The sequence below is a fragment of the Eleutherodactylus coqui genome, chromosome 2 (assembly GCF_035609145.1).
Source record: "Eleutherodactylus coqui strain aEleCoq1 chromosome 2, aEleCoq1.hap1, whole genome shotgun sequence".
NCBI classification, from domain to species: Eukaryota; Metazoa; Chordata; class Amphibia; order Anura; family Eleutherodactylidae; genus Eleutherodactylus; species Eleutherodactylus coqui.
In genome coordinates, this window is record NC_089838.1 from 298,868,215 (window position 1) to 298,884,552 (window position 16,338).

Genomic DNA, 16,338 nt, shown 5'->3' on the forward strand with positions numbered 1-16,338 from the left:
TGTCAGAAGTGGCAGGCTTGCTGAATGTCCCCCTAGAACTTCTTGTATTCTATGCAGCTACATTATCGTTTCCAAGGCAAACCCTGCGAGCGGCGAGCGCGCAGCACGAGCGCTGGATCCAAAAGGGTTGCCCACAAAGATGAAAATGAAAACTTTTGACACGTCATAGCTTTGATTAGTGGTGGAGGGAGCTGTGTGCCAAGACCCCCGCCAACTGCTAAAACGAAGGAGCAGAAGCGTTCAGCTGAGGGCCGTGTCCATTCAGCCATCATTGCGAGTAGTGTATAGTGATTATATAGACTTTCTATGAAGTTCGTAGTACACTCCAAGTAGTGGTGGAATGGGCCAAACAGGCGCAGCACTAAAATGAGCGCTTCCGATAGTTCATTTTTGCAATCAGTGGGGGGGAAGGGGAGAGAGTCAAAGCACCTAGACACGACCAATCAAAACTTCTGACATGTCAGTTACCTATTCAGTCCCCCCTCAGCACGGCATCAGGGAGCAGCGCCATCAAAAAGAGCCAGTGTGAATAAATGGGATGAAAGCACAAAGCTCACATTCATTTGTGCGCTACCTTGTGATTTCACAGTAGTGAGGGGGGTGCATTTGGGAGACAGAGAGCTTCTGCCCCCTGTCAGGCCACTTATATGCTGCTTTTAATACTGACAGTTGCATCTAAGCGGTTAATGGCTGTGCATTAGCCGTAAAAAAAACCGCAGACACCCACCACATTGTGCAGGCTCGGCTCCTGAGCCTGCATCATACAAAGCTTGCGCAAATCTGGCATACACGCATGTCGGATATTGCCAGGTGGTTAATTTATTTGTCACACTAAGGGCTCATTCACACGGACGTATGCAGTCTTTTTGCCTTTTCATGGACCTGCATATCTGGCCATGCTCGCATCATTTTTTTTGCGCACATATTAACAGCGTTTTTCATGTGTGCAAAAAACAAACAAAAAAAAACGCAAGCGGGTCCATTAATTTCATGCATAAATACAGATGTATCGTGTGTATTCACTGCATATTTATGCAATCTCATTGACTTCAATGGGCCATTTGGTTTCGGAACAAAATTAGACATGCTGCTATTTTTTTCATGCATGTGAAAAACGCAGATCTAAGTCCCCCAATGCAAATTACTGGTTTAATGCAGAGCGCATATATATTACTTACATACACACACACACACACACACACGTGTGAATGAGCCCGTACCCAGATGGAAAGAAAACTAAAAGGTACTTTTACGCGGAACTATTCCCGCGATCCAGCGAGAATCGGAGCGATTATCATTCAGTGTAAATGCTTCTCATTCAGTTTCTGCATGCAGAAAACTGGATTCATTGTTCCATGTAAACAGGCAGTATCACTTATGGACGTCCCATGTAAAAGCACCCTTAGACTGCGGACTGAAATTCTGGTCTAACTAAATATGCCCTATTCTACTAAAATCATAGAATGGTAGAGTTGGAAGGGACCCCCAGGGTCATCGGGTCCAACCCCCTGCTCAATGCAGGATTTACTAAATCATCCCAGACAGATGTCTGTCCAGCCTCTGAAGACTTCCATTGAAGGAGAACTCACCACCTCCTGTGGCAACCTGACCCCATGTTTTCCAGCAGAGCTACACTTCATCACGGAGAGTCCAAATCAATCAGCCTGTGATTGAAGGTCCCGACCCCGCTGTCATAAGTAGAGGAATGACAATAACTCTATGCTCAGCTTCAAAGGAAATCAAAGCGATGGGACTAATAAATGTAGAAAATGTCAAAATATATTTTATTTCTTTGCTTCCTCATTTTGCACACGTCATTACTGGGAGCAGATAGCTGGCCATAACAACAGTTCTAGATCATGCTGCTAGTTACCTTTACCGCAGTATTACTCATACTGGCTCTTACATTTGCACTGAAACGCTTATTGTTTCTGCCATTTATGACCTTTCATTCGGTCTCTAAAGTGGTCATCAGATAGAAGCGACGACTCCCAATAATAGTAGTATCCTCTACACTGAACTACAGAAATGGAACACACAGTATAAGCTGTACAAGTGTTGGGGGAATACATCACATGGGCAGCTCATTTCCACTGATGGCAGCACCGGTCAGTATACACCTGCCTCCTACTGGTCACACTTCATATTGCACTATGCAATAAAAAGGAATTCTCAAAAGTCTTCAGCGTCACTCTGCTTGATTGAGGATTACTCAGATGAGATTCACAGCTCCGGAGGCCACAAGAGGCGCTATTGTGCGGTATCGAATAAGGTGCTGAGATCCGGCCGCCATGTCTATGGTGTATTCACTGTGGGCAGATAAAACGTTTAAGAAAATTAAAAAGATCAAGTAACATTTATTCATCTTGACACCACAAATTATTACTAAACATTTGGCAGTTTGGGAACTTACAGCAACTTGGTGAAGATTATACAGAGCCAATTTATAACTATTGGGCCGTTCGTTCTGATGTAGTAACGAGCAAACACTGAAGTACAGTGCGATTTTTGCAGCATAAGACGTTCTGATGCATCGTGGCCGAAATGAAGCTTCTACAGTCTACTACAATAAAAGGATGAGTTCACGGCATCGTTGGGGCGTTTCCTCATAATTAGGCTTACAGTTCGGCATGGCAGGGGACCCTTCCTGAGTTTTCGCTTTTTTTCAATGAAGAGGCAATGAATTAACCTCTTCCCACTGCAGCAAGTTTTGGCCTTCCTGAGCAGTGACACGGGTCGCTTTAAGGGCTCATGTCCACGACCGTGTTTTCACCACGTATTATGCGTGTGTTGCACAGACACGTGATACGCAGTGAATGGAGTCCATGAAAGCCAACGGATTCTCATTGTTCCATGTAGATACTGCATATCGATACGCAAAAGAAATAAATCGCAGCATGCTCTATTTCTCTGCATACCTCACAGCACGAGCCTATGCTTTTGCATATGGTCAGTGTTTTCATACACATCCTCACTCTGAAACAGAGCGAGGAATTGAATAAATAAATAATAATATCAGGCTGCGCGTGTGATATGTGGGAATGCGCACTCCCATATGCGGTCTTAGCTGGCACAGCGTATGGTTACCAAATAGGTAAAACGCTGCGGGGAGGCCTGCATGGTATAAACTCACATAAATCACCCCTCAAACTTTTCAAAACTCTTTAGGTGTTTCACAAGAACTAAAGCAAAGAGGAGAATACATTTTTCTATAAACACAACAGAAGTTATCAGATAAAGAAAACTCAATATTTATTATTCTGAATCTGCAGTTTTTAGACACGCCCCATTATGTGGCCCACAGACCTCAAATCAAGGAGCACCTTATGGATTTTGGGCCCTTCCTTTTTATTGGACCAGTTTTTCATCGCAATAGTCAGAGAACCATAATTTTTTATTTTCCCATCTACAACACTGTGAGAGGGCTTGTTTTTTGCAGATAAGCTTATGTTTCCATTGGTACCATTTTGGGGGTGTAGACATTTTTGATTTTTTATTGCGTTTTTAGGAGAGGAATTGCTCAAAAACAGCAATTCTGACGGCTTAATTTTTTTTTTGTATTTGGAATCAGTTCACCGTCTGCTTCTGAGTAATTAGCACTGTACATGTATGGCGCACGTCAGGAAGGAGTCAAACACCACATATATTCACGCCTTCCACTGCCGTAGTTCACGCTAGTCTGGTCTCCCACTGACTTCCAAATCAAGTGGTCACAGGACAAGCACACGATTGCTGCGGCCAATCCTCAACCCCCATATTGATGAGGTGGTATTTTATTGTATAGAAGGAGCATTATGACTGAGTGGTGGCATAAAAGAGGCAATTGGGACTAAGTGGGGGCATAGATTTGGCATTACTGAGTGGGGAGAGTAAAAGCAGAACTTATTGTATGGGGCCTACAGGAAGCACAAAAAGGGGAGATTCTATTACTGTGAGGGGCACCGTGAGTTCCATTATGACTATTTGAGGGACTATAGACTAACAGATTGAGTAAAGGTGTGGAAAAGCAGGGCAAGTTTCTGGAAAATGGAGGAGCAAGATGTCTGCAGAGACAAGTTTTAAATGGGAGAATTTATCAAAGCGGCCTGGGTTGGATGGAGATGAAAATGGAAAGTGAACTACTCTGGTCAGGCAAGTTGTCAGCTGTGATCACTGGCTAGAACAGTACTATAATCACTAAAACAATCGCAGAGTTGGTATTTACCACTATATGGGGGTAATATTGGTCTATGGAGCGTTTTTTCCATAACAGCATGGTGATATTATGCGGACAGTATCTCATATATTATTGGCAATAATGCTCTTTGTGTAGTGCTCATTATTCAGCATGGTGGTATTCACCAACAGTGTGGCGATACTATGTGATCATGTTACAACAGTATTATCTGGCCCTGATGTAGTGCTATTATTGGTGATGCTGGTTTTGGTATAGTAGGTTTTGTTTAGTAACAGTATGGAGGTAATATGAATGGCGATAATATATATATCTCAGGAATTACTAGATTTTTTTTTTTTGTTGGGGAGGGGGGTGGGGGCAAATTATTTGTACAGGTGCCCTCCCCACTCTTTGTTTGGCTTTGCTGGGTTTTCAGTTGGATGTGCCAGAGATGGATTCTGTGGTGGATGCACAAGAATGCTATCAGTGCCACCAGCTGAGAAAATCAGTGTGTGGCACTGATAAGAGTCATTGGTGATTTCTAGCTTGCTAGAAATCAACGATGAACGAATAGTGCACGATGGCAGCGCATTTACACAACGATGATCGCTTAAAAGATGGCTTTTGAGCGATAATCATTGTGTCTAAATGGGCCTTAACTTACATAATGCAAATTAAAATACCTATTAACTGGATTGGCTGATTAGTGCCTTAAGAAAGTGGGTGTCCAACCAACAAGTCCTTGAGGTACGTGGTTTGTGAAGATCACACACTGGTGCAATTCTCAAACCTGCACTTGGATGTTGTTTCTCTGGAGTCCAACCGATGATTAAAATGAAGGGGCTTCAGTACTGCTGTATCTCTGCATCCCCTTCGCTCGTTTTCCTTACACAGCAGCACTCAGTTATACACTGTAGAGGGAACTGCAGTGCGGCCATTCAACTGAATAGGGTCGGCTGCAGCTCCCTGCTTAGCCAGCTGAACCTCTATGAAGGAAAACTTTAGAAGTGAAGGCAATAGATACACGAGCGCCGCTGAAATCCGTTCATTCTCAGGATCGGTCCCACAGGTCGGACTCCCAGCATGGCTTATCCTAGCAATATACCATCACTTTATAAAGATAGGAAAACACCTTTAAAAGGGGGTCTGTCAGACAATATCATCCATATTGGATGACCTGCCAAGCAACATGTAACTAGAAGTACACTTGAAAGAGGTTTTGCTATTGGATTTCCACAAAGAGCTTTCAGACCCATTTTAAATAATGGCGCACGTCTTTCTCACCTCTGCTCATCTGTCTCCGGCTCCACCAGGATGCTCTCCTGAGCCTTTTTCACCTTCAGGAACACAAACGAGTCCAAGTTTGGTTTGGGGACTACAAGAAGAATATAATGTTGGCCAGTTTATAGAGGTCATCTCAATTTCATCTTTTCTATAACTGCTGATGGTGCTCCTTACCGCATTTCAGCAGCTCCACGGTTTGCAGGTTTGGGGGCATGTGACGGAGGGCCACACTCTTCAGTAACGTCTCTGTGTTTGTCATATATCTGCAGTGATCAGAAAGGGTTATATTACTCATAGGCCGCCTGCACACGGGCGGAAATCTCGCGTCGGGATTTCCGCCGCTCAAAGCTTGCATAGGAGTGCATTACAATACGCACTCCTATGCAGACGGCCGCGATTTGGCCGCGTGAAAACTCGCGCGGCAAACAAACCGCGGCATGTCCTATTTTTGCGCGGGGCTCGCAGAGCCTCGCACAGAAACGTCACTCACGCGGCCGCCGGCTCCGGTCTGCGCATGCGCCGGCTACCCGGCAGCCGGCACATGAAAGAGCCGGGGCCGCCGGGCGCGGGTGAGTACGCGCTCGTCTCTGCAGGCGCTCGGGTCCGACCCCTCGTCTGCAGGCGGCCTTAGTCAGGCTCAGTCCCATCACCAAGAGCCCATATTGACCGATCATCAAAGTTCCTGTCCCGATCTTATAACTTTTGGTATTCAACATAGAATCGATTGAAATGTACGGAGTTATTGTAAGACATGGTGAATGTGAGGGAAAAGCAACACTTACTCCTTGGCGAAGGCAAACTCCTCCGGGGACAGCAGTGACGGATCATCTTCTCCTCTTGACTTCTCCTTCTCCAGGACATGTGGAAAGAACTTCTCAATCTAAGAGGAAGCAGAATGGATTTATAGCCTACACGGATCAATAAACTGGCCAAATACTGTGAACGCATAGAAGAACCAACTGTATAAATGACTAGAATACAGCTGTTCCCTTCTAAACACTGATGGCACAAGAAATCAGTCATGTCCTCCTCGGCCGCTGGAATCTACACTTTCCTACCAAAAGGAATTGGACCCCTGAGTAAGAATGAAAGGTAGTATTAATTTCCATATGTTAATGCATAGTGAGGCCTCCTTTGTCCCTAATGACACTGGATACGCTCCGTGGATACTTTGTAATAACGTCTGAAACACTTCAGCTAGCATTTCCCCCCATTCATCCTGCAACTGTCTGGTGAGTTCTCTCAAAGATGCAATGGCCTGTCTACAATGGTGTAAGAACCATTATCATTGGACAATTGGGCAATGACAGAGTAAGGCTGCATTCCCACGAACGTATATCGGCTCTGTTTTCACGCCGAGCCGATATACGTTGTCCTCGTGTGCAGGGAAGAGCCAGGAGCAGGAACTGAGCTCCCGCCCCCTCTCTGCCTCCTCTCCGCCCCTCTGCACTATTTGCAATGGGGAGAGGCGGGGCTAATTCTCTGAACTTAGCCCCGCCCCACCTCCTTTCATTGCAAATAGTGCAGAGGGGCGGAGGGGAGGCAGAGAGGGGGCGGGAGCTCAGTTCCTGCTCCTGGCTCTTCCATCCTCCCCCCCCCATGCACACGAGGACAACGTATATCGGCTCGGCGTCAAAACCGAGCCGATATACGTTTGTGTGAATGCACCCTAAGAAATCACGCTACTACATCTTCAAAATCAGATGGAAGTACCTGAGTGTGGAGGAGCCTGGAGAGCGCCTTTTGCTTGAGGGTGTTATACCCACATTTAAAAGGGTTGTCGAGTCAATGTATGAGGCCGCAGCTCCATTTATCTTAATGGCGCAGACAGAAAGCTGAGCACTGTGCTTGGCTATTTTCATCAGCCCCATTGAAATGAACGGAGCTGTAGCCGCGGAAGTGCAACCAGCGGTCCGTTCACTCCAGCATTAGGGAACTAGCAATAAGTGAACCTGCACTGATAATTAGGGGTGACATTCTCGGGATGGGTGGGAGTCCCAGCAGTTGGACCGATGTATCGGTTTCACCCATATAATTGATGGGTGAAATCTCTCAACTTCATACACTAAGTGGACAACCCCTTTAGCTGTTGGCACAACGCACTCAAGCAATAGGGGTTCCCCAGGCTCCTCCACACCCGGGTAAGTCCATCTGATTTTTTGCACCAATTGGACAACACTTTTAAATACGACAGAGCACTTCTTTGTGAAGGGAGAGAGCTGATTGGTGGAGAAGTCTGTGGGTCACTAATATCCTGCAAGCTATATAAGGATTTTTCTTATTACATATTGAAAGAGAGAGCGTTACATACAAATAGCACTGTATCTATCAAACCTTGTGCAAGCGACTGCGCAGGTAGCTGCTGAGCATAAACCGGATCCGCTCTATCTCCATGTGATGGAAGCTTATCTTCAGGTCCCCTTGTCGAGCGCGCTGCAAGTTTTGTTCCTGAGAAGATAAATAGGCGACTAACAATGTCACAGCGGTAATATGTGAGCGAGCAGCAATAACCAGAGTACAGAAAGCTTACCATATGGTTCAGCTGCTCCATTACACACTCCACTATCTCCGATTTACTCTCCAGGAGTTCTGGTGCAAACTTCTCATTGAGCCAGGCCTGCAATGAGGAGAAGTAACACGGCATTGGACTGATATATTCTAAGGGCCTTTATAGATGGGATGAGAAATCACATCAGTCTAAATGCATGCGCGACTGAACGACGAACGATTTGTAGTTCAGTTTCTGCATGCATAAGAACTGAACGACAGATCGGCCAGTGTAAACAGGCAGTCATTCATCCACCCCATTTAACCGAAAAAAAAGACCTGCCCTGAAAATAAGCCCTATTTAGATTTTTTCAAATCTTTGGGGAAGCTTGAGATATAAGCCCTATCCTGAAAATAAGCCCAAACTGCTTTATATTAAAAACACACTATCTACTAGGCTCGGTCCGCGTCCCTCCCAGTGCTCTGGCAGGCTCCCAGAAGATCGCTTCCTGGTTACTGGATTCATAAATCCCACCTCCAGGAAGCGATTGCAAAAACAACCTCATTCAGATGTGTGGGGTGGATTTGTGTCCTGTGTGAATCTACCCCAAGGCGAATCAAAGGCTAAAAGCAGGCAATCTGGAGAGACTACTGGGCCCAACATATCCCGTCCAATTGCTTACTGCTAATTCGGTTTCTAGGACGTCCTTCCATGACAGCACCATAGTAGTTATCTCTACTGGCCCTATAGGGACAGGAACTCAAATAGATTAAATATCCCCTCTCCACCTTCAGTCCGCAGTGTTTTGTAAAGGACCACAGCAGTAAAAATGCTTCAAACTTTATTTCCACCAAAGGATAACAAGACACAGTGGGCAATAAGTGTGCAATCATGGAAGGATATCCTAGAAACCGAATTACAGTGGTGCCTTGGGTTAAGAGTTTAATTTGTTCCGTGACAAAGCTCTTAGCCCAAAACACTTGCATGTCAAATCAATTTTTCTCATTGAAATGAATTGCAATGCCATTAATCCGTTCTGCCATTGCTTTCAATGGGGCTGCCGCTGCTGCCAGTGGCCCCATTGAATTTAATGGGCTGCCAGCAACCGCTGCAGTGATTTTCTGGTAAGGGCTTTAAATATAAGCCCTTCTATGAAAATCATCCCTAGCATGTGTAAAAAATATATACTCACCTTTGCACCCCTGCCGGGGCTCAGCCGCCTGTAGCCGCTTATTCTCCCTGCACTGCTCTGAAGTTCTTTCATCAAGCAAGTGGCTACAGGCGGTTGAGCCCAGGCAGCAGCAGGGAGGTGAGTATATATTTTGTACACATGCTAGGGATGATTTTCAGAGAATTGCTTATATTTAAAGCCCCTCCCTGAAAAATCACTGCAGGGGTTGTCGGCAGCCCATTGCATTCAATGGGGCCGCCAGCAGCCCTATTGAAAGCAATGCTGCAATGCAGAAGCAGGCTTGTAACCCGAGTTTTTGCTCTTAAATCAGAGCAAAAATTCGGGAGAGCGCCTGCTCGCAAGTCAAGAAGCTCACAAGCTGAGGCACTCGCAACCCGAGGTATCATTGTACAGGTAAGAACCAATTCTAATTTCTCTAATGCCTTCCATGATCGCACCGTAGGAGACATGCTAAATGAACACAAATCAGGAAGAGGAAGGGGGGGGGGGGGGAGGAATACTTGGAGGACTCTTCTCCCAAGTGAAAGGTCTCTATTAGACCATAGGTCAAGTCTATAATGTTTCACAATGGTATGTGCAGAAGACCAGGTTGCCACCTTACAAGTTTGCTCTATTGAAGTGCTAGCCTTTTCCACTCACTCGCATAGAATGGGCTTTCGACTTTTGTGGAGTGGCTACACCTTGAATCTCGTAGGCTTTACAAATACATCTTTTTATTCAATTGGATAATCTACTTTGAGATCTTTTCCCCTTATTGGGTCCACAGCATTGCACAGATTGTGAGCAGTCCTCCAAGGGTTCAGAAAAAAAAAAAAAAAAAAAGAAACATTTCAAAATGACTCTACGAACATCTAGCCTATGGAGTCCTCCTTATCCAATGCCTTGATTCATATGAAAGTCTGACACCACTTTTGGGTAAAAAAAGGGGTCTAGGCGTGAGATAATACGATCATCCAGCAGTCAAGTATGAATCTTCCATTGAAAGTGTTTGGATCTCCCCAATTCTTTTAGTTATTGCAACTAGAAAAGCCGCCTTACAAGAAAGAAACGTTGGGTCAACTTCTGACAAAGGTTAGAATGGATGTTGGGATCAGCCATTTAGAACCAAATGTAAGTCCCAAGGAGGGATGACATAAAATACCCTTGGCCTAATTCTGGAAGTACCTATTAAAGAATCTTAACCCAGCGATGTCCTGCCAAGTCTTGATCAAAATAAACACTCAGGGCCGAAACCTGAACCTTTCTTGTTCCAAGAGCCCTGAAAATATTAATAACCACCACTGCAGCCCAACCCGCTTGTGGTGATGGTTACCACAGGATGTGGGTTCCAAAAGATTCCCCTTTCTAAATTTCTTGGCACCAAACCACCAATTTAGGAAGGTGATCTTGTTTAGAGAAAGAAGGGACCTGTTCCATTCTGACAAGACAAAGGTCTGGAGGGTTCTTGTAGGGGTGCGACACCTGGATGCTGCCTGAAGACATGCGGTCATGGATTCCCATAATGACATTGCTTGACGAATGGACACTGGCCTTGTTTGTCTTCCGGAAGATAAGATCTCTGCTTGTGAGAATCCAGTAAGACCGAGAAGGACCTCTTGAGTGACTCAGTGTTGACTTTTTGTAGTTTACAATCCACCCACTTTTCTTTAGTGTTTAGCAGGAGATTTTGATGCGGTCTAACAGAATATATTCCGTAGGACGTATCAGTAGAAGATCGTCAAGATAAGGAATGACCGTTCTGTTCCTCTGTCTGAGGCAGGAGACTTCTGCACCTAATTTCGGGAATATTTTGGTGCCCCAGATATTCTGAAGGGAAAAGCATTAAATTGGAAATGCAGGATTTGTTGACCTTTGATTAGTGCAAAACTCAGCAACCCTAGATTTGCAGGATGCCTGTTGTCCTATTCCCATACATGAAAATTATCGGAAATTTCTATCACAAAATCCTTGCCTATTTGAGGTATCGTTGGCTTTACTGGCTCCATCTTTTTAAGTTTTGAATTTAGATATGTCAGTCTGAATTTTTGGTCTGGGCGACTGGAAAATTCCAACCTGTAGCCTTCTTCTATAGCATCGAGACTCCATCCATTTGATGCGATGTCTTCCCACTGATTTCTGAATCTTGCCAGCCTTCCCTCAACTCTTCTGGCGTTGCAGCTTGTCTTGTCTGGACTTGGCCTGATTGCAGATATTCTTGGTTTTCTCTTTAGGCTCCATTTTCCCGACTTTCCCTTGCCTCTATATCCTTGCAGATGATTCATAATGGGACAAAAAGTACATTTTTCTATTTTCACAATCTTCGGTCTGGTAACGATTTTTTCTTATTACTTGCTTTCTCCAGTGTGGGACCGAATACATTTCGCCCTTGGAAGGGAATGGAGCACAGTTTAGTTTTGGGGACCGCATTCCCAGACCCCATCTTCAGACATAAGCAGCGTCTGCCCGTGTTGGGTAAACCCGCTGATCTTACCCCAATTCTAACTGACTCAGCACAAGCATCAGCCAAAAACCCCGTTGCTTTCTGCTATTCTAGACTATCTTCTCTCGGTGTGCCAGCCTTCACATGGACTACTTACTGACTGAGCCGATGGAACATGGATCTCGCTACACAGGCTGAAGCTACATTCACTTCAAGGAGGGAGCTTGTAGCTTTTTACTACACATGGCACACTTTGCAGATCGAGCTTTCCCTTTTCACTTTGTAGCAGCACCCGTGTCGCCCTAAAGATGAGGACCGTCTCTAGTATTTATAACACCAACATTATGATTTTAATTCCCAAATACCAAGTGTAAAATTAAATATCACACATTTCACGGCCGGTCGCACTCGCCCGTGTGAAATTAGCTTAACTGCCTCTTTATACTCAGTCAGAACTCAATCACTTTGTTTCAGTGAGCTGAAATGGAGCATCTAGGGACTTCTGACTCAGTGCTGTCAGGTCCCGTGTGCTCACAGGCTGACAGTCGCCGGCAATCGCATGTTTGGGCAATTATGTGGCGACTATTGCCCGTGTAAAATGACCCTTTGTCTTGAGGGATATCATTGTGTTCTCACCTCCTCCAGTTTGCTGATGAGCTCTGCAGGAGTCAGGACCTCTTCACTGCCGGCATCCGAGCCCTGGTCAGACAGTGCCAGCTCCTCTTCCATGATGCGCTAAGCAGCTGTCACCTGAGGACATGATAAAACGCAACATAGTAAAAAATTTAAATAAATATAAAATGAAAGTGTTCAGCGTGCAGGATAACTAATGCATTGATTTTATAGTGTTGTTACGAATGCAGCGATACGAATTAGATTTATTTTATGTTTTATTTACATAATAGAACGTAAAAGTAAAAAAAAAAAAAAAAAAAGGTTCATCTCCCATTCAGGGGAAAATAGCGTTTTTTGTTTTTAAACATTTTTTAGTCTCGCTAGGTGACTCGACCATGTGATTGCTTGCTCACCTGTAGAATACACTGCAATACTTCTGCATCATATTCTATAGTGTATCAAGCGATATCTGCAGCTTTACACTGACAGACAGGCTAGTAGATGGCAGACCCAGAAGCCTTCACTTGGCTGCCATAGCCACATATTAGCAATCCATGATGGGCTGACACTGGTAGTGTCTAAACGATTAAACTGCTGGAATGGGATATCTTCCCAGTTCCAACAATTGCTGCAGGAGCCCGGCTAGGAGTGTCATTAGCAGCACTCTCGCTGCTGATCTCCTGGGTCCAGTGGCCATCATGGAGCTGAATGTAACCCCTGTGATAAGTGCAGATACATAAAGCAAAGTATTAGCAAATGTCCTCAGCCTCTCAAACTACAGCACAGGCTGGGTGATAAAGGTGCGGCAGATGAGGGTCTGATCACTAGACCCCCCCCCCCCCCCCCCCAAGTCAGAAAGGCACTGCAGGACTCCTTCAAAAAGGATGTTTCGCCTATTAACACTATTGGTTATACCACTTAACCTCTTTAGTGGCACGCCCGGAAATCTCCATGGCTTGCTGCACTGACCATGCAGTTAAACCCCGGAAGATTTCCGTGGACAGCTCTAGTGCTGAAATGTGCTGAGCACTGAGCTGTCATCTGAAATCTTCCGGGGTTTTTACTGCATACTCAGTGCAGCAAGCCCCAGAGATTTGCCTGCCATAATATGGTAATAATAAACCTGCCACTGAAGGGGTTAAAGGGTTTATAGCATGAAAACACAAGTTAATTGGGGGTCCGACTACTGGGACCCGATTGCTATTAGGGTGTATTCATGCAGACGTTATTCCCATGCGAGTTCCGTCTGATATCGAGATGCGCGGAAAGAGCCCCCACGCATTTGAATGGCAATTTTTGATTCGGACAGATGCGGTCCCCATTTTTTGGGCTATTGCTGTTCAAGAGTTGTCCATTGGAGCCCACAGTGGAGTCTGACCCGGCGCCCGGCCGGCGCCCGCGTGTACCTGTCCTTTGTTTCCTCTTCTGTACTGCAGATGGACCCGGCGGCGGCTGTCAGACATGCGCAGTACAGATTTTATTTTTTTTTTAAACCCTAGCAATCATGCAGAATCCATGACCCTTCCGCAATGTCAATTGCAGAATGGCTGCGGGTCGAACGGCTGACTTCAATGGAAGCCGCTCAAAAATAGAGCATGCTGCAATGTTCCCTCCATGAGAGGGAAGAGAAAAAAAAAAAGCACATGCTTAAAGACAGCTCCGTTAACCCCTTAACACCAGGCTGTACACTCACATACGGGTTTTTTTTTTTTATAGACAATTTTTATTGAAATTATATTTTTCAATACAAATCCCCCCAATTTCACGACACTCATCCATCAGTATAACACGCATAGAACATATCATCACCACACAGACAACACAAGCAGGAGGATGTTCAGAGGGGTGTCCAGGGAGAATACTACTGATGACCAATCCTCAGGGGTCCGTCACTAGGGATCCCAGCCGATCAGCACCGCAAATACACAGAGGTCGGAGCGGAAGTGTCTGCGCTGCCCCCCTCTGTGTAGTGGCCGGCGCTGGTAACTGCAGGCACAGATCTCAGGGATTTCCTGAGGATCGGTCATCAGTAGGATTCTCCATGGAAAACCCCTTTAAGGCCTCATGTCCACGGGAAAAGATAATTTAAAATTATCCCCGCGGGAGACTCGCACTAAAATAGAGCATGATGTGTTTTTTTCCCGCACGCGGATCCACGCCCCATAGGGATGCATTGGACACCCGCAGGTAGTTAAATACCTGCAGATGTCATTTTTCCCGTCAGGTGCGGATCTGCGTGCGGGAAAAAAAACGTGACATGCTCCATTTTAGTGCGGGTCTCCCGCGTGGACGGCTTCCGCAGGCTTCTATTGAAGCCTATGGAAGCCGTCCGGATCCACGGGAGACCCATACCAAAATTAACACTCACCTGTCCGGACGCTGCGGATTTTCCCTCCGTCGCGGCCGGATCTTCTTTCTTTGGCCCGGCGGATGTGCCCGGCACATGCGTGCGGCACGCTGCCGGCGTGCTGAGCACACCAGCCGGGCCGAAGAAAGAAGATCCGGCCGCAAAGGAAGGAAGATCCGCATCGTCCGGACAGGTGAGTTTATTCTTATTTTCAGCCCTCATGTCCGCGGGGCAGGAGGGACCCGCTATGGATTCTGCATGAAGAATCTGCGGCGGGCCTCATTTTCCCCGTGGACATGAGGCCTTAGCGAATCATATTTAAAAAATAGAAAAATAAAAGCATATTTAGTATCGCCGCATCCATAAAAGTCCGATCTAGCAAAGTAACATTATTTATCCTGCATAGTGAATGTCAGGAAAAAAAAAACGAAAGAAAAACAAAAACAAAAAAACCCCACTGCAACAGAAATGCGCATTTTTGGTCATGCTGGCACCAAGAAAAAAAAAAAAAAAAAAAGTCTAACAAAAAGTGATCAAAAAGTCACAGAAACTACAAAATGGTACCAATTAAAACTACAGGATGTCCTTTAACATCGCGCCCGTGCGCAACGAGGTCGACAGAAAAATGAAGTTATGGCGGTCAGAAGATGGCGGCAGAAAACACATTTTATTTTTCCCAACGATATTTTATTTAATTTAAATGCAGCGCAGCAAAAATACAAACAGTGGCGGACTCTGCCAGCGGAGTACCGCAGCGGAGTCTGTCACAGCGCCCTCACCCCCCCATACTCACCTCTCTGGATCCGCGGTGCACGTCCCGCCTGATGCGACAACATGCATGTGCAGTGCATGACGTGGGCACATATTCACGCGATACTTCCATTGCACTGACAGCGGAAGTATAGTGTGACTGCCGTCTGCCATTGATATCAACGGAAGCCGGCCGTGCGTATTCCCGCGGCATTTAGAACACGCTGCGGTTTATTTCACGCCGTGGAATTCCGCTATGTGAACATTGAGCTGTTAGGTACAATGGAACCTAATGGCTGCGGGATAAACCCGGCCGTGGGCATTAGCCCTCAGTCTGGTATGGTGGTCGTCGTACCCCCCAGAATGAATGCATCCGGTCAGTTCTGCCGCAGCGTGTCCACCACAGAAACCGGACGGGCACAAAGGTGGCGGAACGTCACTTCACGCCACTTAGAATGTCTTTTAAGGTTTTTCGGTATATTATATGGCGCACTATGTTGTGGAATACGCCTCGTCCCGCGAAACACAACAATACGCCCTTCTACAGCGACGGAAACGGGAAAATAGGGAAAGTTATGGCTTTTGAAAGTAAGAGAAAAAAAACAGAAAGGAAAAAAAAAGAGCAACGTGGTGAAGGGGTTAAACAGACCACAAATAAACAGAACCAAACGAAGCCTCCAGTCAGTCAGATGTGCCCACCCCAATCCCAGCCATTATCCACCCTGCCAATCACAGCGCAGCTCTCAGTTCACGTTCTGCTCTTGAAAAATGAAAGCTGCGCTGTGATTGGTTGCTACGGCCAACACTTTCTCTTCACCTAGTTTTCACACATCCCCCACTAGTTTCCCATCTACGACCGGAGACGTGGACTATTTACCAGGACCGTCCTTCACACGCGGCTCCGGAACCTGCTGCGCAATGTCCTGACGCTTTTTCCCGCCACTTTACCACATGACGTCACCGGCGGGCGGAGCTTCTCACCGGAGTCTTCTTACTACTCCCTTCCTCTATAGCGGTACCTGATTCTGGATTACCGTAAAAATCATAGTGATAAAAACCGTTTAGTATAGCTTTATGTCAGCGGCAG

The 16,338-nt window shown here is 45.9% G+C and overlaps 2 protein-coding genes across 3 annotated transcripts in view; one reads left to right on the forward strand and one right to left on the reverse strand.

The window, feature by feature from the left end:
• Nucleotides 1-1,761: 1,761 nt before the first annotated feature.
• On the reverse strand, nucleotides 1,762-16,308 carry GINS4 (GINS complex subunit 4). 2 transcript variants are annotated; one of them, XM_066593438.1, is made up of 8 exons: nucleotides 16,129-16,308; nucleotides 12,176-12,289; nucleotides 7,971-8,057; nucleotides 7,775-7,888; nucleotides 6,223-6,320; nucleotides 5,615-5,703; nucleotides 5,441-5,531; nucleotides 1,762-2,309 (listed from the first exon to the last, which is right to left on the reverse strand). In XM_066593438.1, exons 2-8 carry the CDS (start codon nucleotides 12,266-12,268, stop codon nucleotides 2,213-2,215), a joined length of 669 nt encoding a protein of 222 aa, XP_066449535.1. In that variant the 5' UTR covers nucleotides 12,269-12,289; nucleotides 16,129-16,308; the 3' UTR covers nucleotides 1,762-2,212. The 2 variants fall into 2 exon arrangements, with proteins under 2 accessions (XP_066449535.1, XP_066449536.1); XM_066593439.1 differs by lacking the exon at nucleotides 16,129-16,308 and adding an exon at nucleotides 16,069-16,087.
• The window catches only part of CHMP7 (charged multivesicular body protein 7), a 34,555-nt gene continuing 34,441 nt past the window's right edge, over nucleotides 16,225-16,338 (forward strand). Inside the window, exon 1 of the mRNA XM_066593437.1 lies at nucleotides 16,225-16,266. The gene's annotated coding sequence lies outside the window, so the exon portion shown is untranslated. The remainder of the gene's footprint in view (nucleotides 16,267-16,338) is intronic.

Coding starts and splice junctions, on each gene's coding strand:
- GINS4 (XM_066593438.1), bottom strand. CDS start 12,268: ATGGAAGAGGAGCTGGCACTGTCTGACCAGGGCTCGGATGCCGGCAGT. Junction 7,889..7,970: donor TGGAGCAGCTGAACCATATG/GTAAGCTTTCTG, acceptor TTATCTTCTCAG/GAACAAAACTTGCAGCGCGC. Junction 2,310..5,440: donor CCGGAGACAGATGAGCAGAG/GTGAGAAAGACG, acceptor ATCTGCCCACAG/TGAATACACCATAGACATGG.